The sequence below is a fragment of the Urtica dioica genome, chromosome 6 (assembly GCF_054948205.1).
Source record: "Urtica dioica subsp. dioica isolate 48M chromosome 6, U.dioica_male_clone48M_v1_H2, whole genome shotgun sequence".
NCBI lineage: Eukaryota > Viridiplantae > Streptophyta > Magnoliopsida > Rosales > Urticaceae > Urtica > Urtica dioica.
The window spans coordinates 38,649,361-38,669,903 of record NC_142761.1 but is presented as its reverse complement, the minus strand read 5'-3'; the positions used below and the strand labels follow the sequence as shown (position 1 = coordinate 38,669,903).

General features: G+C 38.4%; 2 protein-coding genes across 3 annotated transcripts; both read left to right on the top strand.

Annotated features, from left to right (window-relative positions):
* The first annotated feature begins 8,447 nt into the window (after positions 1 to 8,447).
* Positions 8,448 to 12,249, top strand: LOC149393987 (purple acid phosphatase 15-like). Its single transcript, XM_089618230.1, has 7 exons — positions 8,448 to 8,757; positions 9,845 to 10,036; positions 10,183 to 10,513; positions 10,579 to 10,796; positions 11,100 to 11,290; positions 11,361 to 11,645; positions 12,038 to 12,249. The coding sequence occupies exons 1-7, from the start codon at positions 8,448 to 8,450 to the stop codon at positions 12,149 to 12,151; spliced, it is 1,641 nt and encodes a 546-aa protein (XP_089474356.1). The 3' UTR covers positions 12,152 to 12,249.
* A 106-nt stretch (positions 12,250 to 12,355) lies between these two features.
* Positions 12,356 to 16,387, top strand: LOC149393986 (putative disease resistance protein RGA3). 2 transcript variants are annotated; one of them, XR_016299955.1, is made up of 3 exons: positions 12,356 to 15,203; positions 15,802 to 15,950; positions 16,055 to 16,387. XR_016299955.1 is itself a non-coding variant. In XM_089618445.1 (2 exons), exon 1 carries the CDS (start codon positions 12,460 to 12,462, stop codon positions 15,187 to 15,189), a length of 2,730 nt encoding a protein of 909 aa, XP_089474571.1. In that variant the 5' UTR covers positions 12,356 to 12,459; the 3' UTR covers positions 15,190 to 15,203; positions 15,802 to 16,387. The 2 variants fall into 2 exon arrangements, 1 of the variants encoding a protein (XP_089474571.1); XM_089618445.1 differs by having other exon boundaries at positions 15,802 to 16,387.
* The last annotated feature ends 4,156 nt before the right edge of the window (positions 16,388 to 20,543 follow it).

Below are 20,543 nucleotides of genomic sequence, written 5' to 3'. Positions count from 1 at the left end.
ATATTCTATTTATAATAGTTTCAATAAGGGTATTCTAAGAATTTCGCTAATTTAACCAATCACATGCATTACACATGACCTAATATTGATCACACCATCAATAAATGTTAACAGAAGGACCACAATTTCATGAATGCAGGATGCTGAGGTCTCAAATGCTATTTTTTTTAACTTGGGGGGCACGAGGTTAAATGTGTCAAAATTGAGGGGGAAAATATGTAATTTATCCTTTATCCAATTTTTTCGAGTAAATTAGCGTTATATTTAGTATGCTCATTTAATTTTTCTGTAATGAAAATGAGCAAAAATTTCTTTTAATTGCCAAAAACAACTAAACACATCTCAGACATGGGCTATGGGATTTCAGTCAAAACTCTTATGTTACGCTTATGTTAAACTCTTATGTTACGCTTATGTTAAACTCTTATGTTAAGCTTTTGAATAGATAATTTTGTTAAATCATACTACAAGCTTATTATCTATAATTAACAATTTAACTAACATGTCTTTTTCCAGCGTTGACCTCAACTTTTAAGAAAAATCTTCCAATTCCAAACTGACAATGACAAAAAAAATAGAAGCCCTCGAGAAAATTTTCCAGGAAAGAAAAAAATTAAATTACTTTTTGTAAGAAAAAAATAGAAGGCCTAGTACCAATGTTTGCCTTCGCAAAATGTCCACAGTTAATCTTCATTATGCTTTCATGGGTGAAGCATAAAAAATAAACAAAATAAAATAAAAAAAATTAGGCTAAATCTGCATAACAAAAGCTTGCTGAAGCGATGTCTAATCATAACTGCAGAGCTTTCTTAGTTTATTATTAGAATGTCCTACATCGATTGGATACTTGAGCAATGTGCTCCTTATAAGTGTTTGGTATCCCTCCACTCTTGAGCTAGCTTTTGAGTATGAGTTAGGCCCACACTTCTAATACTTATTTCCCAAGTCTAGCCGTTAGGTTTTACCGTGTTAAATATCTCAAGCGCAAATGAAAGATTGGATTATCAAGGACAACGACCATGGGTGATGCCATAAATTATTTAGGATGAGAGTTCTAAATAAAAAAAATTAAGAAGGCTATTTTTAAGAGCTGATCACTTTCGCCTACAGTTTTTTTAGGGGTGAAATCGGTTCGGTTCGGTTCGGTTTTGGACCAATTTGAAAACCGAAACCGAATTTTTCGATTTTGAAAATTTTGGACCAATGACCGAACCGAATTGGTCCAAAACCGAAAATCGGTTAATCGAAAATTCGGTTAACCGGTTTTATAACCGTTTAAAACTGGTTAACCAGTTTTAAAGATGTTACAATTATCCGAATCGGTTATCCGGTTCAAATCGGTTAACCGATTAAAATCGGTTATACGGTTTAAAACTGGTTATCCGGTTTCAAAACTGGATAAAAAAAATCGATTAAATAACCGATAACCGAATTTTTGGATTTTCAAAACCGATAACCGAACCGATTCTTAAATTCGATTTCGGTTAACCGAACTGAATTTTCGGTTTGATGACGTGGCACCGAATTTCGGTTCCGGATCGGTTCGGTTATCGGTTTAACCAATTTTCAATCAATTTTTGTACACCCCTGAGATTTTCTCTATTCCTTATGCAGTATAAATGTATGATATCACGTTATTTTGTCTTGCATTGTTGATAAATATCTTTGAACATCTTCAAGTACAAACAAGGGGTAAAAATAAATGAATTACAAAAACAAGACAAGAATATTGTGGCTCATATAAATAATGGAAAAAAAAAAGAATAAGAAGCTAAACAACGTGTGCGTCGCTTTCATGATGATCTTCCATAATTCAGTTCAGGACTGATTCTGTTACCACAAAATCTGAACTTTATAAATATATATATATATATATATATATATATATATATATATATATATATATATATATATATCTTTTGGTCTATTGTATCTATGCATAACAGTATGTAACTCTCACATGGTAGTGTCTTCCACTGCAAAATAGTTTTTATAATCAAATAACCAAATATGATTGCTACGTGAACAATACGTTACATTGATATTTTGTAAAGTATTTTGAGCCGGTGAAAAGGCAATTCGTAATGCAAATCAAGGTTTGAGATTATGCACAAGCGGAATGGTTTTTGCGCATGGTTTCTTGTGAACAGTGCATAATGATGAGTACATTTTATATGTGCAAATTTATTATTCCCGAGCGTGAATTTAGCAAGTTCTCAAGTGTATTTGAAATTATATTAGTGTTTTGTAGTGAATTTCAGGTTTTAGGTGCATATTTGAGCTTCAAGACATCACAGGAGTCATTCAGAAAAAACGGGAGTCGAAACGGAGCTAAAACGAAGAGCTACAAGAAAGTCAAAGCTGGTCAACAGACCAGCGAGTCGCGCTGCGGTGAAATCCAGGAACAGAGCACGGAAAATTACATTTTGCATCGCGCTGCATTGAAGCTTGAGCGCGGCGCGGTGGAGTCGCGCCGGTGACGATTCTTGAAGTGTTTATTTCTTGTTTTTGAGCGAATCTGAGCCATTGGATTTCATTTAAAGGCCTAAATAGCCCCAAAAATAACCCTTAAACCTATATATACTACTCTCGTAATCTAAAACCACAACTTTTGATTTCTCTTTATTTTTCTTAGGGTGTTTGGTTGTTTTTTAGAGCTTTTGGAAGAGGAAAAAGTTTTCTTTTCCGGAATTGACAACCCGACGGTCTCCGAACTTCAACTTCAATCGTTCTTTTTCTCTTTTAATGATTTTAAAGCTTTGAGTTACTATTGAACATCAATTTTAACTAATATGAATTCTCTTTGGCTTTCAATCTTTGTTTCATTGCTTTTAATTACTTGGTTATGTTTACCGTTGATTATGAACACCTTTAGAAGCTAATTATCTTATGGGATTGTGATTTAGCAGGATTGATAATGGTTGATGTTGTCGACGAAAATTGACAACATGGAAAGGTTCAGGCGGTTCGACCCAAGGCCGGACCAAGTGGCCGCACCCGAGCCAAGTGTGGGAACTCGAAAGTCTCGAGTTGTCGTTCTTCTAGCCCGGAGGCGTTATCTGAGGGAAGAATGGGGTGAATGAGGGGTGACTGCGCTTCTTGTGAGTTGCCTAGGTACCCGAGTTGCGGGATCAAATTATGACGTAGTTCAATGCGTATGTGTACGCTATTTGAGGCACGAAGCCTGAAGGGTGTGCTCGACAGAGGAAACAGAGCGCGGAGAAGTCCTTGGCGATGTTTCAAGACTATAGAATCGGGTGACCCGAGAGAGAATGTGTGTTTTCTCTTGGAGATGAGGGAAATCTCAGTAGAGAATTTTGTGCCTAGCAGTGTGCGGGGAGATAAAACGCTCGGTTGGAGAAACTGTGTGCAGAAAGTCTCTGGCAGCGTTTCAAAACTCTAAGAGATGAGTAATCTTGAGGAAGAATGAATGTGTCATTGACCCTCTCTGAGTGGGGTATTTATAGTGGATGTGGAGGCCTAGGAGTAGGGGTGGCAATTTGGGTTGCGTGTCGTGTACGTGCAGTGTCTTATTCGTTTTCATGTATTTTTTGACAGACCCAGACACGACCCATTTATTAATCATGTCTAGGAGCAAAACTCAAACAAGACTCACTATTTTTTTGTCAAACCCAGACCCAACCCACTAAGACCCATTTATTAATCGTGTCTCAATGGACCATGTAACCCACGAACCCACTTAGACCCACAGACCCATTTAGACCACTAAACCCATTAGAACACGCGAATCGGTTTAGGCCCTTAGACATGTTTACTTCAAAATATTGAAATTCTCTAAACTAAATTAAATAACAAATTAGTCAGAATAAGTAATTAATAAAAATACTCCATATAATCAACTAAGCCACCAACATAAAGAGAAGTTCAAACACAACCCATTGGGTCATTATGGGTCTTTATCGTGTTTACTCATTAACAACCCATTTAATATTCGTGTCTAATTGGGTCCCAATGGGTTGTCGTGTTCGTGTCATGTTCACCCGTTATTTAATCGTGTTCGACATGGATGGACCCAGATCCATTTTAGGTCGACCCAAACCCATTTACATTGTGTCGTAATCGTGTCGTGTCTCGTGTACGGCCTCAAATTGCCACCCCTACCTAGGAGGGCATCTGGACGCACTTCCAGGAGCGCGCGGAGGAATTTGGCGAGCACGGGGCGCGGGAGCAGACTGCGCGCGCTCCTTCTACGCTATGGCGCGCCGCGCCTTCTGATCGGCGCTATGGCGCGCCGCGCCACTTGTTAGGCGTAGCGCACCAGTCTGCTGGACGCGTGTGCGCGCCTCCTTTTTTTAGGCGCGCGCATGGTGGGTCCTTCTAGGAGCACCCTCCCCGCGTATGTCCACGCAGCGCACGAAGCTCGTGGCGCGCAGACTAGGTTGTGCATGGTGCAACGCGAGCTAGTATGGGCTCACCTCAGGCCCGTTTCGGGTGGGCCTTAGCCTTCATGGGCTTTGATGGGCTTTTTCATAGCCCGGTGTCCGTTGGGCCTCCGAATTCTTGATTCGATGCGGGCTTCATAAGTCACGAGGAATTTGATAATTTTCGAAAACCACCGACAAAAGTTGGAGGGTTCGTTATGGTTAGTTAATGCGTGTTTCCTTCTTTATTATGGATTGTCTCATATGAAATATGCTTAATGCTTTCTAGTGTTTGATCACCATTAGAATTGTTATATAGGATTTTTTAGCTACTCGAGAGAGAATAAAGAATTGTGCTTTCATTCATGTCTTCATTGTTGATCCTAGGTTAGTAGAAAATCTAGGCAATTTATGTAATTGCTTGAACTCTTGTCGTATTGCATGTGATTATTTTAATAGGATTAAAAGCCGAGAGTATAACAATCCGTCAATTACATCGGTTTGCTAGAACACTCGAGAGAGAGGCTAGTGAATATTGTTGGTAGAGTGAGATTAGCATTCATATGAATATATTTTGTTGTTCGAACCCGAAACCCCCGACCTAGTTAATTCCGGAGAATCGTGACCCTTTATTGAAAACTCGTGTATAATTTTTTTCTTTCGTTTCTCTAGTTTTTTTAATCGTCCTAAAACTCCTTCACTTTTTTCTTGGAATCAATTCGCTTCAAGTTAGAGTAAATCTTTAAAAATTGTTAGTTCTTATGGGTCCAATATCCGTACTTAAATCTATACTATTTTTGCGATACGTACGCTTTCGCGTGTGAATTTTTCGCCATACATAATCGGATTAATCAAGAGATTCCGGGTGCGGAATCCGCAATTCAAATACCGCTAGGCATGTGTAAAATATTTCCTTAGACCCGTGAATTAATCAAGAATCCCGTTCAGAAAATTAAAAAAATCAAGTGATTTTTTCGGCGAGAAACCCAGCAAATCCAACTCTAAATCTTCCATAAAACCACTACTCCGTATTTCTCATAATTTTTGGTCATTGGACACTATGATCCTTCTGAATACCTCCGAATTTGATATTTAGGCTTGGTCTTGATTATTTGAACTGATTTGTCGCATACTTTAATTTTTATGGTTATTTTTAATACATTTTATTATATCCAAATTTATTAGAACCTTTTTTATTTGTATTAAAGGTTTTTTATTTTTAGCTTTGATTCCGTGTTTTTTTTTATAGTTGGTTGTGAGTTTAATATGTATTGGAAGCTTCAATTTGTTAGATCCCTAATTATGTTATCCCAGATTGAATAAAAAAACTAACGACTCATCATTTTTTTTTTTGTAAATTGTATGTTAAACGATATGTCAAGTATTGTACTCATATGGTGGTGGTGGCAAAGGTATTCAATACGTTGCATCATACATATGATTTATCTAGACTTGGAAATGATGTATAACTTATAATTAAATAGTAGTTATGTATTTCTTGGAGTCTTTTTAGTTGTATTATTATTGAACTGTTGATTGCATTTTTGAAATGCTAACAAAGACTTTGTATAGATAAGTGCAATATCAGTAAGAGGGAAATTGTGTGCAGTCAATATTTTGGAATATAGAAATTTGATCGATAGTATATTAATCATTATTAATTGTAACCCCAGCGTTGCATAGGCCATGTGAATCGTATTCTGGACCGCGTTCTCGTCCGCTTTTGAGAGGATTTAGAGTGTGTTTGCGCACTTGTTCACAAAAAAAAAAAAAAAAAAAAAAAAACCCATCTATCTTAAAAGAGGTTGGAAAAAATTGTCAATTTAATATCTACAACAAGAATTTAGCACAATGGAATTGACAAGGAAGCACAAAAAGTCTACACTGCATATAGATCCTTTAAAATGTTATGAAATGGCTTTTGATAGGTCAAGCGGCCAAAATGAGTGAGATGATGAACCATATCATTAGATTGATCCGCTTCGTTTAGATGATAAAAATTAAAACTTGGATCCTAAAGTAGCTTAGGAGGTAAAATGTTTAGGAATCGATATCAATTAAGTTATGAATGAAGAAGTCTAGTATTAATGATAACACGTTAAGTGAGATAGTCCTTCCAAACATTTATTCCATTATTCAAACAAGTATTTACTTTTCTTTCTATGTTTTATTTTGTGATGGTTGTCATGATCATGTTAGGTTGTGGTGGTGATGGACGTGGAAATAGCAATAGTGGTTGTGGAAATGGGAGTGGCTTACAATACAACGAAGTTGTTGAATGTGACTTGCGATACAGAGTCACATGTGGCTCACAATACATACCACTGTCAGATGAGGATTACAACTGTTTGCGTACTATGCTTTATTAGCAAGATTGTTTTCACTTACCCTGAAGAGTTCGGAAGCAAGCTTCATATCTAGTGTCAACGTCAGGTTATGATTCCTTTGACTTACACAACAATCAACCACTATATATGTCACTCAAGTCATCACAGGTCTTACTCTTGCAACAAGTATCCACTTTCACTATTAGTCCCCGTCCCCTCCCCATCATCCATGTCTTTGTCTCATTCGGCATTCCATCATCATCTCGCTATACAACGACAATCAAAACAACTATGAGAACAACTTAAGATTTCGTTATCGACCAGGTTTTCTACGCTAGTCCTTTTTTTTTTTTGTAATTTGGCTAGATAGATATAATTATGACTGTCATGTAGAGACATACCTTACTACATATGATCATTCCATGTATTGGTACAAGTATTTCCATAATGTTTAACAACCAAACCTCACAAATGATTTTTTTTCTTTTTCGTTTATGTTGATGTAATTTAGTAGACAATAAGATATGATTTATTTTCGAGTATGTTGCAATGAAGATATTTGCATGTGATTTTATATTTCTAACAAATGTATGAAAATATTTCTTTTTGAATACCTTTATGTTTAGGGTCTATTAGGATAATAGCCAATTTAAACGTTTGATATTGCTAAATAGACAATGTTTGGTAAATCTTAGGTAAATAGTCATTTTCATGTATTTACGTACATAAATCTTAGATAAATAGCAACCTCCATATATTATATCACGTCATTATTTACGGCTATTTACCTAAGATTTACCAAACGACTACTTAGCAATGTCAAACGTTTAAGTTGGCTATTTTCCTAATTTTCTGTTATGTTTATCCTTCATTCTTTGGTTTATTCGTGTTGTAACGATTACTTTTTTCACCAAATATATGTGATTTACTTCTACAATATACAATTTATCTTTAAAATCAAAGTTATATTGCGGTAACAATTGGCGGTTACTCGAACCATACTGCAATTAATCAACGATTTTTGTGATATACCGGAATCCTAATTGTGAGAAAATAAGTTTATGCTATATTTATTAAGTTCAATGTTTTCCATTATCTTTTTTATAAGGATTTTTTTACCTCAACCATTATTTTTTTTTCTTCATATAATTGTCTCGTTTGCTTATAAAAAGTCAAACACCCACAAAACTCCAATTTCATTTCCAAATTAAAAACAGCATTTAATATGTAATTTTTCCGAAAGAAAAATGTCCTTCTAGCTCTCTGAGTAGATAACTTATCTCAGCAAGTCATGTTCCAATTCTTTTTTAATACCACCCAAAAAAAAAAGCTCACAAGTTTGTTGAGAAAATTAGATAAAATAATAAATAAATCGGTTACTTCACTAACGAGTATTTTGTTTCCTTCAAAAGAACAGAGAAGTGTTTTGTCATCAAAGCAACTAGCTAGTAACCGCTATTTTTCTTGTTCCTCGTAACAGAAAGAAAAAGAAGTAGATAAAAATTATATAAATAAATAAATAAATCATATTTCCAACGCCGAGTCTCTTTATAAATACTCTTATTTTAACGTATAAAAAAACCCTTCAAAGTCATTAACTGCACTGCAAAGTTTTCATTAGCGTCACTCTCATTCAGAACCATAATTATTATTTTTTTAAATATATATTCATTTTTCTCAAGGACAACCCGTGACACATCATTTACTGTTCATTGTCCATTTACTATCTTTAATTTTGATGGGGTTGGTTTCACTTTCACCGTGCGATTCAACAAATATTGCACTTCATTACTTGTTCTTGTTCCTATTGATTCTGAGCTTGAGCTATTTCAATGGGTGCGTCAATGGAGATAAAGATATTCCAACGACGCTTGAAGGACCGTTCAAGCCAATCACAGTGCCTCTCGACAAAAGCTTCAGAGGAAACGCCGTTGATTTGCCTGATTCTGACCCGCGAGTCAAGAGAAGCGTTTCAGGGTTTGAGCCTGAACAAGTCTCTGTCTCTCTCTCTTCACGTCATAACTCCGTTTGGATTTCTTGGATCACAGGTCTCTCTCTCTCTCTCTCTCTCTCTCTCTCTCTCTCTCTCAAACAGTCAAACTGCAAATTATCCTTCATTTATGTTTTCGAGAAAGTTCAAAAGTTTTTTTTATTTCATTTTCTTTTTTAATGAAAGAAGTTCAAAAGTTGGTATAAGTTTGTAATACGAATTACGAACTCATTAAAAACTCTATGTTAGTGTATTCGAATCATTTGACTAGAATATTTATAAGTTTGAGGGAAATTGATTTTAAATGTAGTTTTTATTGGAGAAATTTATTTCTAATGAATAATATAAGGTTTATATCCATAGGAAACCAATTTATTTCTCGTTACAGTTATATAACTAAAACTCTTGATGTAATTATATATATATAACGTTGATTAAATCAACTAAAAAAAGAACATTGATATAATTAACTTTATGACATAATAAGATTTTGAGTCGAGATTAGGATTTGGTTTTACAAACATGACATGCATTTTTGTATCATGGGTTTTGTTTTAGATTGGACAAAAAGAAATAACCTTAGATTCGTTAAAAACCTGAGAAAAAGCCAATCTTTTAATTTTTTCTTCTCTTTCCATGATCTATTCTATATTTCATCATTATATCATTCGTCATATTATGATCACTAAACTAGACAGTTAATGTGAACTTTGAAAACAAATTATGATTGCACACATTTGAATACATGAAAATGATATAAACAATAATAATATACAAATATTTATTCTTAAGACGTGCAAAACAGTCTCATAAATTAATGCACGGTAGTTCTTAAAAGTTTATTTAAAATTTAGTAACATACATCGCTGCCTAAAGTCTAGTTGTAGTTTTGTAGATGATAAAAAAAAATATCCAAACTTTTTCTTTGTATTTTCAATATATATTTGTAGCACCATAGCTACTAAAACGCGACAAGTGCAATGTGAACGGAATTGTGCGAACCCGCCTAACCTTATTTTCTCTCAGCGCTTCAGTCCCCCGCGACCGACCTAGTTATCAAGAGCTAGCGCCACATTTTAATTTTATAGTCAAATAACATTAATTTTAGCTTTTTTTTCATCCTCTCTATTATTTTGACCTTGTAGGAGAATATCAAATTGGGGAAGACATAACTCCATTGGACCCTCAAAGCGTTCAAAGCGTGGTTGCGTACGGACGCTATGACCATCCACTCAATAAGATCACAACGGGCCATTCTCTAGTGTATAGCCAATTGTACCCTTTTGAAACCCTTCAAAACTATACCTCCGGAATCATTCACCACGTTCGTCTCCGTGGTATGTTTCTCATTCACGCGATCATCATTTACGTATTTTTTCCATTGAATTTTCATAAAGATTTGCATTACTTGTAGTGCAAGCAACAAAACCGCCAAAAAAATGACGATTGTTTGTAACTCTTTTTTTTCCTATCTTTCTCAAAGGACTTAGGCCCAACACACTTTATCAATATAAATGCGGAGATGCTCTGCATGGGATGAGCGATTTGTATTACTTTAGGACTATGCCGGTCCCGGGACCTAAGAGCTACCCGAGCAGAATAGCAGTGATTGGCGATCTCGGCCTCACTTACAACACCACTTCCACGGTCGAGCACATGACAAGCAACCATCCCGAGCTTATTTTGTTGGTCGGCGATGTTTGCTACGCTAATATGTACCTCACTAATGGAACCGGGTCCGATTGTTACTCTTGCTCGTTTTCTCAAACCCCGATCCACGAAACCTACCAACCCCGTTGGGATTATTGGGGAAGGTAACAAAAAATAAATTTGAATAATCTTAGTTGTCTCTCAAGCATAAAAATGTTATTTCCTTTAGGTATATGCAGCCTCTAATTTCGAATGTTCCAATCATGGTGATCCAAGGGAACCATGAGATCGAAGAGCAAGCCGAGAATCAGACATTCGTGTCATATAGTTCTCGATTCGCGTTTCCGTCGAGGGAGAGTAGATCAAGGTCGACGATGTATTACTCATTCAACGCCGGAGGAATTCACTTCATAATGCTCGGATCCTACGCAAACTACAACCGAACATGTACGAAATTTGAGCCTTTATCTCTCAACCTAATTACATTTCCCCTAAATTATTATCTTTTTTGCTAGAGTTCTCATGACCTGAATGCACTTGGTCGGGCCTTGAAAGCCCGCTTTGAGACAAAATTTGATATTCCACGTAGCATAATTCCCGTATATTTCCTAGTATTTTTTTAAAAATATTTTTCCTTTGGTGTTTTTCCCTCGAATTGTAACCAAATTCTAGTAAATTTTTGTCTCATATTGAATTTTGTACTTTTGAAAATAATCTACTTACAACATTTTCTTTCCTTTGAACCCATAGCCGATCAGTACAAATGGCTCGAGGCAGACCTGGCAAGCGTGGACCGGGAAACAACCCCATGGCTTGTTGCCACGTGGCACTCCCCTTGGTACAGCACATACACTGCTCACTACAGAGAAGCCGAGTGTATGCGAACATCGATGGAAGACTTGCTCTACAAGCAAGGAGTTGACATAGTCTTCAACGGTCATGTAAACTTTTTCCCTCTAGACCTACACTTATATCTCAATCTCTCTAATTCTCACACGTTTTTTAAAACAGGTTCACGCGTACGAGAGGTCGAACCGGGTGTACAATTACACTTTGGACCCTTGTGGTCCCGTGCATATCACAATCGGGGACGGGGGCAATAGGGAGAAAATGGCGATCACACACGCCGATGAGCCCGGGAACTGTCCGGACCCGTCGGAGACAATCGATAAAATCACCGGCGGGTTTTGTGCCTTCAATTTCACTTCCGGCCCCGCGGCCGGAAATTTTTGTTGGGATGAGCAGCCTGAATATAGTGCCTACAGAGAGAGCAGCTTTGGTCACGGTATTTTGGAGGTACGGTTTCTAGTTTCATGATTTAAGATATCACATTTTTTTTTTATTTCTGACGAATTTTGCGGGCATTTCGAAGATTCATTTTGTCTAGCGAAAAAAAAAAAAAAAAATCTACGTTATTCAATTGCCAGTTTTCGTCCAAGAAAAAGAAAAATCGAAGACTTCGAATTTTTGAAGATTGTTAGAGGACAACAAGTACATTAATTTGAAAAATTGTGTGATTCAGTACTAATGGTTCCTCTATGACAAATTGAAAGCAATTTGAACTTAAGCACACATTTAAGAAACTCTGTTCAAATATATTGTTGTGTTGCAAGAGGGAAAAAAAATGTTTTTGACTGTATTGAAAATTGAGAGAGTGATTTGTTTATTTATTTTTTTATTTTTTTCAGGTGAAAAATGAGACACATGCGTTGTGGACTTGGCACAGGAATAAGGACGCGTACAAAGTTGCTGGAGATCAGATTTACATTGTTAGACAGCCTGAGATTTGCCCACACGCTTAGGCTTGTAGAAAATTGAGAAAATTCTGAAAGTGGAAACACATGCAAATATCCTAACGAATTTCGTGATCAAAACAAGACTTCATTCATATGTAGTATATATTTCAAGAGATAAAAAATTCAAATGTTATTTATTCTTCATCTTATTGCCTACAATTGTTTTATTTGAAGGCAATATAACTAAAATGTTATATATGCTTCATCTTATTGAGAATCCTTTATTTTTCCTTCTATAAATAAAAACAGCTAAACAATTTATTAAACAAAGAAAAAATAAATTAAGAAAAGAAAGCTAAAACTAAACAATTGTAATGACCGATGCCATATTTTCCGTGATACTCGAGCAATTCTCGTCGTTCGCCGCCGACCAGCTCCGGCGAGAATGGGGCCATATCACTGGCGCTGCGCGGAGAGTCGACGATCTCGCTGCCGATCTCGGAGCAATCAAGGCAGTTCTCGAAGAAGCCGAGAAGAGGCAAATCAGAGAAGCAGGCATCAGAAACTGGCTCGGAAGGCTCAGAGCCGCGTCGTTCGACATCGACGCCGCTCTGGACGAGTGGAACACCGCCATGGTTCTCCGCGCCGACCTCAAACTCATACACAGACTGTTTCTGCGCCGCCGAATTGCTCGGAAAATCGAGGCCCTGAGAGAAAACCTCGCGAAAATCTCCGCCGAGAAGGAGAATTACACTTTTTCCGTCCCGAGCGGTGCTCGTGGTGAGTCATCGGAGCTCAGATCGCCTCAGACCACTTCGTTCGACGTCGAAGCGTGTGAGGTTCGAGGACGGGACGAAGAAAAGGAGGTTTTGGTTGAGAGACTGGTCGGCGAGAGAATCGGGATCGAGATCGTCCCGATCATCGGGACCGGCGGGATCGGAAAAACTGCTCTGGCGCAACTCGTTTACGGCGACGAGAAAATCAAGAAGCAGTTCGAGTGCAGAGCTTGGGTCTGTGTATCGGATCCTTTCGACGGATGTAAGATAGCGAGAGCGATAATCGAGGCTCTCAGAATCCCCGACGGTGATAAATTGCTCGAGCTCGAAGCTTTGCTCGGCTGTGTCAATGAAGCCGTGAAAGGAACTAGGTTTCTTCTTGTTTTGGATGATGTGTGGTGTGAAGATGACAGAAAGTGGAGTCAGTTGAAGAATTGCCTCAACAGTGGCGGATCGGGAAGCAAGATTTTGGTGACGACAAGGAAGAAGGAAGTCGCGGCGATGATGGGAGCGGAGGATCGGATGATGAGCCTCGATTTTTTGCCCGACGAGGTCTGTTGGTCGATATTTCAGCGACAAGCGTTCTTCGGGAAAGAGAGGTATGAGAGTTTAGAAGAAATCGGGCGGAGAATCGCGGCCAAATCCAAAGGCTTACCTCTCGTGGCAAAGACTTTAGGGAGTCTCATGCGCTTCAAAGACTACAACGTGGAAGCGTGGGAGAGAGTCTTGAAGGACGAGCTGTGGAAGTCGAAGGAGGTCGAAAACAAGGTATTTGTACCCTTCTTGTTTAGCTACTACGATTTGCCTTCCCTTGAAAAGCTCTGTCTCTTGCAATGTGCTTATTTCCCGAAAGACTATGCGATCGACCGGGATGAGTTGATTCAGTTGTGGGTTTCGGAAGGTTACTTGAATGTCAAACAGGACTACAAGAGGAAAGGCGTGGACTGCTTCGAGAACTTGATGAGACGGTCTTTTCTTCAAAACGTAGAGAGAGACGAGGAACGGGATATCGTGCGGTGCAAGATGCACGATGTAGTACACGATTTTGTATTGTTTGTCGCCAGAAATGAATGGTTAAATGTTTCGATGAACTCGGAAGATGTGGATAGAATGAGCATCGTGGACGAGAAGATCTTTCATTGCTCGTTCTTAGTTGAGTCGGGAGCCCAAATTCCCACTTCGATGTACGACAGAAAGACTCTGCGCACGCTTTCTATCACCAACTTGGCCTCCAAAAAAACTTCGATCAGATGGGATTTACTGCTAAAGCTGACTTGCCTCAGGACTCTAAGCTTGGAAAAGTGCGAGTTTGGAAGTGTTCCGAAGAGGATCGATAAGTTGATCCACTTGAGGTATCTAAGCTTACAGAATGTTGGAGGGTTTGTCAAGTTGCCTAAGAGCCTCTACAACCTGATCAATTTGCACACCCTGAAATTGAATGGCTGGGCTTACGAGCTTCCTCGGGGGATCGAAAAGCTCGTCAATCTGCGACATCTGTATTCTGGGGGGTATATTCCTCTTCCGAAAGACTTGGGGAAGCTGACCAGCCTTGAGACGGTTGACCGTGTGAGCGTCGCGGGAGGCAAAAAGACGATGATGCTCGAGGACTTAAACGGAATGAATAGGCTTAGAGGGAGTCTTTCGATTTGGGGCATCGGGAAAATTGAAGACGTTGGTGGGGCCGAGAGAGCACGGCTCGAGGACAAGCAAGGCCTGGCAGCTTTGGTACTGCAATTCAACTTCGGTGATAGAGGCAAACAGGCATTGTTACTCGAAAGCTTAAAGCCAAATCATAACTTGAAACATTTAGGGATTCACATGTACGATGGCCCAACAGTGTGTCCGAGTTGGATGGCTTCGTTGACCAATTTGAAAAGCCTTTGCCTTAAAGGCTGCCTCAAGATCGAATCTTTCGGGCCTTTTTGGAAACTCCCTGCCCTCGAATCGCTTGCTTTGCTCTTCACACAGAAAGTTGAAAGGCTCGGGGTTGACTTTCTTGGAATATCCGGAGAGGTTGGTGATGGGTTGTCTGAAATAATCTCATTCCCGAAATTGAAAATTTTGAAGTTTAGCTACTTTCCCGTGTGGGAAGACTGGGAAGGCCCTAGTTGTTCAGCGCCGGCGATAATGCCACAACTTGTTTCGTTGACATTTGAGGATTGCAAGAACCTAAAAGCACCACTTCCAGAGTTCTTGCGCAGAGCGCCTCTGAAGACTTTAACCATCAAAGATTGTCCGAATCTCGAGCAACACTTTGAAGAAGGAATGGGAAAAGTGGAAAGAATGAAGATTCTCACGTCTCCAACTCCAGAGCGCAGAGCAGCCTGACCCTTCATTTGCCGGTAAACCTCTATTCCGTTTATTCAAACTATTCGCTGTGATTCATTCATAGCAAATAATGTAATGCATTAGAGTAAAGAACATTACATTAGTAACTGCCTGTGATCAGTACGATATGATTTGCGGATATTGCAAAGGAGAATCGAAAAGGAATATAATGTCTACTTAGTAACCATTGTTGATAGAAATTGCATTGTTTGGAAATAACCTTATATCAGTGCTCTCTTTGGTAGGGAAGTCTTGAATTTTCTCACCAAGCCCGTAAACCTTGAATTCACTCCAAACTGTTGGTATGAAAAATAAGTGAATTGAATCAACTCCCAACAGTTATTATGAAACCTTATTCCTCGAGGATTTATGTGAACAAAATTGCAAGATTATAAGCAGATGATTGACAATATCTATGTGTGGACCACTCCATATACACTATTATGTGGATTTACTAGCAAGAATTTACCAGTATAACCTTTCCCAACGTGACCAGTTCTATATTCTGCTTTTGTTGGTCGAAGTATATAACTACTTTTTCGGCAAGTACATGTATTCTTCATGGCAATATTTTTCTCTTTGACTTAGTCTTCAAACTTTGTTGTACTACAGTATTAGGTTGGAAAGCCTCTCTGAAGTGCTGTTTTATCTTGCCCAACTATTACTTGTAAGGTGGTTTATTTTATTGCTTCTGAAATAAGATACATATTTGGGATAATGATGGCAATTTGGGTATCCAATTCCATACTTGGATTTACCTGGTAAGAGAGTCACCGATCTCAAGACTTTTGGAAAGAAAGAAATAACAATATATGAAGAGAGAGAATAATTTATTTATTTATTAGTAATTTTTTGTTGTATGAAGTGGTATACAAGTGGTGTTTTTGAAATCATCAAGAGATCCTCATCTGACGGCCAAAGCTTCATCAGCAAGTTTCTCGGGTTTGAAGACCGTTGGATCATCAGCGAGAGATTGCTTGAAGGACACGTCAGCATAGCAGGGGTCTTTATATACAAGCTTGTTGTAATCCTTGTAATTAGAACATATTCACAAACTATCTGAGATTACATTGGAGAGAAAAATCTTTAAGAAAATCATCGAGTGAGAGAGAACATCGAGTGAGATCAGATTGAAGGTTTCTGGTTGTATTGTTGGTTTGTATTGTTCATCATCGTTGATAGTGGAACTATCCCAAGGCTGGACGTAGGTCATTTAAGACCGAACTAGGATAAATCCGGTGTGCTCCTACTTTATCTTTTACGTTCTTGTACATTGTGTTTGTATTGATATGTTTCTTGCATCACAAGGCACTTCAGTTTAGAAGGCTTGTGACTTTAACAGGGTCGAAAACGTAACAATTGGTATCAGAGCCTACACAATCTCTGCAAGAACTTCAAGATGGGTCTCACGAAAGTGGAGATCGAAAGATTCGATGGTAAAGGCGACTTCAGTCTGTGGCGCATACGAATGAGGGCAATTCTTGTTCAAATGAAGATCGCAAAGGCACTGGAGGGAGAAAAGGGATTCCCGGAGACAATGTAAGCGACTAAAAAGAATGAGGCTCTCGAAATGGCGTACAGCACCTTAATTCTTCATCTCGGAGATAAGGTTATGAGGGAAGTCTCGAAAGAAAAAACTGCTGGGATTTGGTCGAAATTAGAATCACTCTATATGACCAAATCGCTATCCAATCGAATTCACCTCAAAGGCAGACTGTTTGGTTTCAAGATCGCAGAAGACAAGCCAATCAGGGACAGTCTCGATGAATTCAATCGGATCGCCATCGATCTGGAAAACATTGATGTGAAGATCGAGGATGAAGATCAGGCAGTTATGATCTTGAATGCGCTCCCAAAGAATTACTCGAATTTCGTTGAAGCGATGAAATATGCTAGGGAATCTCTAACCCTAGAAGAGGTTCAAGTTGCGCTGAAATCAAAAGAACTAGACTCAAAGTCTGAGAAGAAACCTGTTGGCGAAGGGCTCAACATCAGAGGCAAACCGAGGAAGAACTCAAAATCGAACTCGAAGAATCAACCTAAGAACAAAGGATCAGAGGGAAAGGATCTGAAGAATGGCGAAGAAAAGGAATTTCCTTACAAGTGCTATCACTGCCACAAAGAAGGACATATGAAGAAAGATTGTCCTGACAAAGACAAAACTTTCAGCAAGCCTAAGAAACAGGCAAATGCCACCATTGCTGAAACTAGATATGATTCTGCAGAAGCCTCAATGTCTCTCACCAAGACTCATCGCAATCTTGGGTTCTTGATAGCGGTTGTACCTATCACATGTCACCAAACAAAAGCTGGTTTGAAGATCTCAAGATTGAGCATGGAGGATCAGTTCTACTTGGCAACAACAAAGCATGCAAGGTGATTGGTACATGTAACATACGTATCAAAATGTTCGATGGTATTGAGAGAGTTCTTGATAATGTGAGATTCATTCCTGAATTAAAAAGAAATCTCATTTCCCTTGGTACATTAGATGAACAAGGTTACAATTTTCATTCAGAAAATGGAAACTTGTTTGTATCTAAGGATTCTATTGATGTTATGAAAGGCACTAGGTTAAATGGCCTTTATTTTCTGGTTGGATCTACTGTGGTTGGTTCTGCAAATGTGACTAACAGGGAAAACAATTCAAGGTTGTGGCATCTAAGGCTTGGCCAAGTGAGTGAAAAGGGCATGAATATCCTGGAGAAACAAGGATGCTTTGGCCAAAGCAAACTGGGAAAATTGGAATTCTGTGAGAACTGCATATATGGGAAAGCCTCAAGAGCCAGTTTCAACAAGTCTGTGCACAGAACTGAAGCAATCTTGGACTACATTCATTCAGACCTCTGGGGACCAGCAAAGGTTACATCACATGGTGGTAATAGGTATTACATGTCTCTAATTGATGACTATTCTAGACGTGTATGGGTTTACCTGTTGAAACATAAGAGTGATGCTTTTGAGACTTTTAAAGATTGGAAAATCATGATTGAAAATCAAACTGGTAAACAAGTTAAGAGGCTGAGAACAGACAATGGTCTTGAATATTGTGCTGATGTTTTCAATGAGTTTTGTAGAAAAACAGGTATTCAAAGACATCACATAGTTGTACACACACCTCAGCAGAATGGCTTAGTTGAGAGGTTCAACAGGACAATAATGGAAAGAGTAAGGTGTATGCTTAACCATGCAAGGTTACCTCTCTCTTTCTGGGCTGAAGCTGTCAAAACAGCATGTTATCTCATTCACAGATGTCCATCCACAACCATAGATTTAAAGACTCCAATGCAGATATGGTCTGATCACAAAACTGATTACACAAAACTCAAGATTTTTGGTTGTACAGCTTATGTTCATGTCAAGAAGGGAAAGCTGGAACCAAGAGCTCTCAAATGCATCTTCATTGGATATCCAGATGGTGTCAAGGGTTATAAACTCTGGTGCTTAGAACCAGGTCACAAAAGATGCATGATCAGCAGGGATGTCACTTTCAATGAAGGTGATTTCCAAAACAGGAAACCAGATGACAATATTTGGCCTCTATCTGATACCGAGGTCCTTGAAACCACACAAGTCCAGGTGGAGCTTGGTGAAACCTCTACAGGACAAGCACCACAAGATGATATTGAACAAGAAGGAACTGCTGAAGACCCTCAGCAACCAGCAGAAGCTTGCTCCCCACGTCAAGGAGTAGAGGCCCAGACTCAGGGTTCTGAGAACATTTCTGACTATAATCTTGTCAGAGATAGAAACAGGAGAGTTCCTAAACCTACTCAACGTTTTGGATATGATCTCACTGCCTATGTGGATCAACTCTCTTGGAAGAAGAACCAAGGACCTACACATAAGCGTGCAAGTCAAGTCACTGTAAACAGTGGAAATCTGCTATGCTTGAAGAAATTGACTCTCTGAAGGAAAACAAGACATGGTCTATTGTTGACAAGCCTGAAGGACACAAGATCATTGGATCCAGGTGGATATTCAAGCTAAAAGATGGAATTCCAGGATTTGAAGAGCCTAGGTTCAAAGCCAGACTTGTGGCAAAAGGGTACTCCCAAACTGAAGGGATAGATTACAATGAAATCTATTCCCATGTGGTCAAACACAGGTCTATCAGGACTATTCTAGCACTTTGTGCACATTTTGATTGGGAATTAGATCAAATGGACGTCAAGACAGCTTTCTTGTATGGAGACCTGGAAGAACAGATTTTTATGCAGCAACCTGAAGGTTTTGAGGTTGGCTCAAAAGGTGAAAAGGTGTGCTTGCTGCACAAGTCCCTATATGGTCTGAAACAATCTCCAAGACAATGGTATTTAAAATTTGATGAGTTCATGATTAGTCATGGCTATCAAAGAAGTGAGTATGACTGGTGTGTTTATTTCAAGGATCTGAAAAATTATGGTTTCATATATCTGCTCCTCTATGTAGATGACATGTTACTTGTGTGCAAGGAAAAATCTGATTTAAACAGGTTGAAGGCACAGCTCAATCAGAGGTTCAAGATGAATGACTTGGGACCAGCTAAGAAGATCCTTGGCATGGAGATAATTAGAGACAGAAGGAACAAGAAATTGTGCCTCTATCAACAAAGCTACCTTGGAAAAGTCTTAGACAGATATGAGATGTCTCTATCAAAGACTGTATCAACACATATACCTCAACACTACAAGCTGTCGAGTGCTCAAAGTCCTCAGTCAAAGGAAGACATCTTGAACATGGCCCGGATTCTATATGCAAGTGCTGTAGGCAGGCACGGATCCACGTGGGGGCCAGTGGGGGCAGTGGCCCCCACTGGAATTTTTGGAGAAAAAATTTTTGTACTTATATTTAACAAAAAAATCGGAATTGGTTATAAATCGGATTTCAAATTGGGCTTAGTAACCCACACGCCCAATATAAAAAGCTTAAATCATTAATAATATTTAACCTTTTCATTATTTTTGGTCTGGCTGCTGTCATTCGCAGTCCGAGAGGTTTTTTTCTCTTTGCATATTGAGTTCACGAATTCCAAGGTAATTATTAGGTTTTATTTATTATCTCTGCAGTGATATACTCAAGATTGTTTGTACTTCATATAGGGATATGCTTTTTTTTTTTTTTTTTAAAAAGGATTGCCGTTACCACTTACCAGTGCATATGGCCATATGTGATATGGAAATAAAAGTCAAAAGCACTTTATTTTATATGCAACTTTTTGAGCTTTAAGAAATCTTTTGTTTTTTTTAATTGTATTTTTTTTATTATATACTAGGACTAGGTCTCTTGTTTAAAGTGCAAGTCCAGTGTTTATATTTTATTTTATTTTTTTGCTTTTCTCTTTTGCTTTCTACTAAATTCTTATACTTTTCCTC

What these genes read in the sequence shown, in the direction of transcription:
- LOC149393987 (XM_089618230.1), top strand. Translation starts at nt 8,448, where the DNA reads ATGGGGTTGGTTTCACTTTCACCGTGCGATTCAACAAATATTGCACTT. An exon ending in TCACCACGTTCGTCTCCGTG is followed by an intron (nt 10,037 to 10,182) that starts GTATGTTTCTCA and finishes TCTTTCTCAAAG; the next exon opens with GACTTAGGCCCAACACACTT. An exon ending in CGCAAACTACAACCGAACAT is followed by an intron (nt 10,797 to 11,099) that starts GTACGAAATTTG and finishes TTGAACCCATAG; the next exon opens with CCGATCAGTACAAATGGCTC.
- LOC149393986 (XM_089618445.1), top strand. Translation starts at nt 12,460, where the DNA reads ATGACCGATGCCATATTTTCCGTGATACTCGAGCAATTCTCGTCGTTC.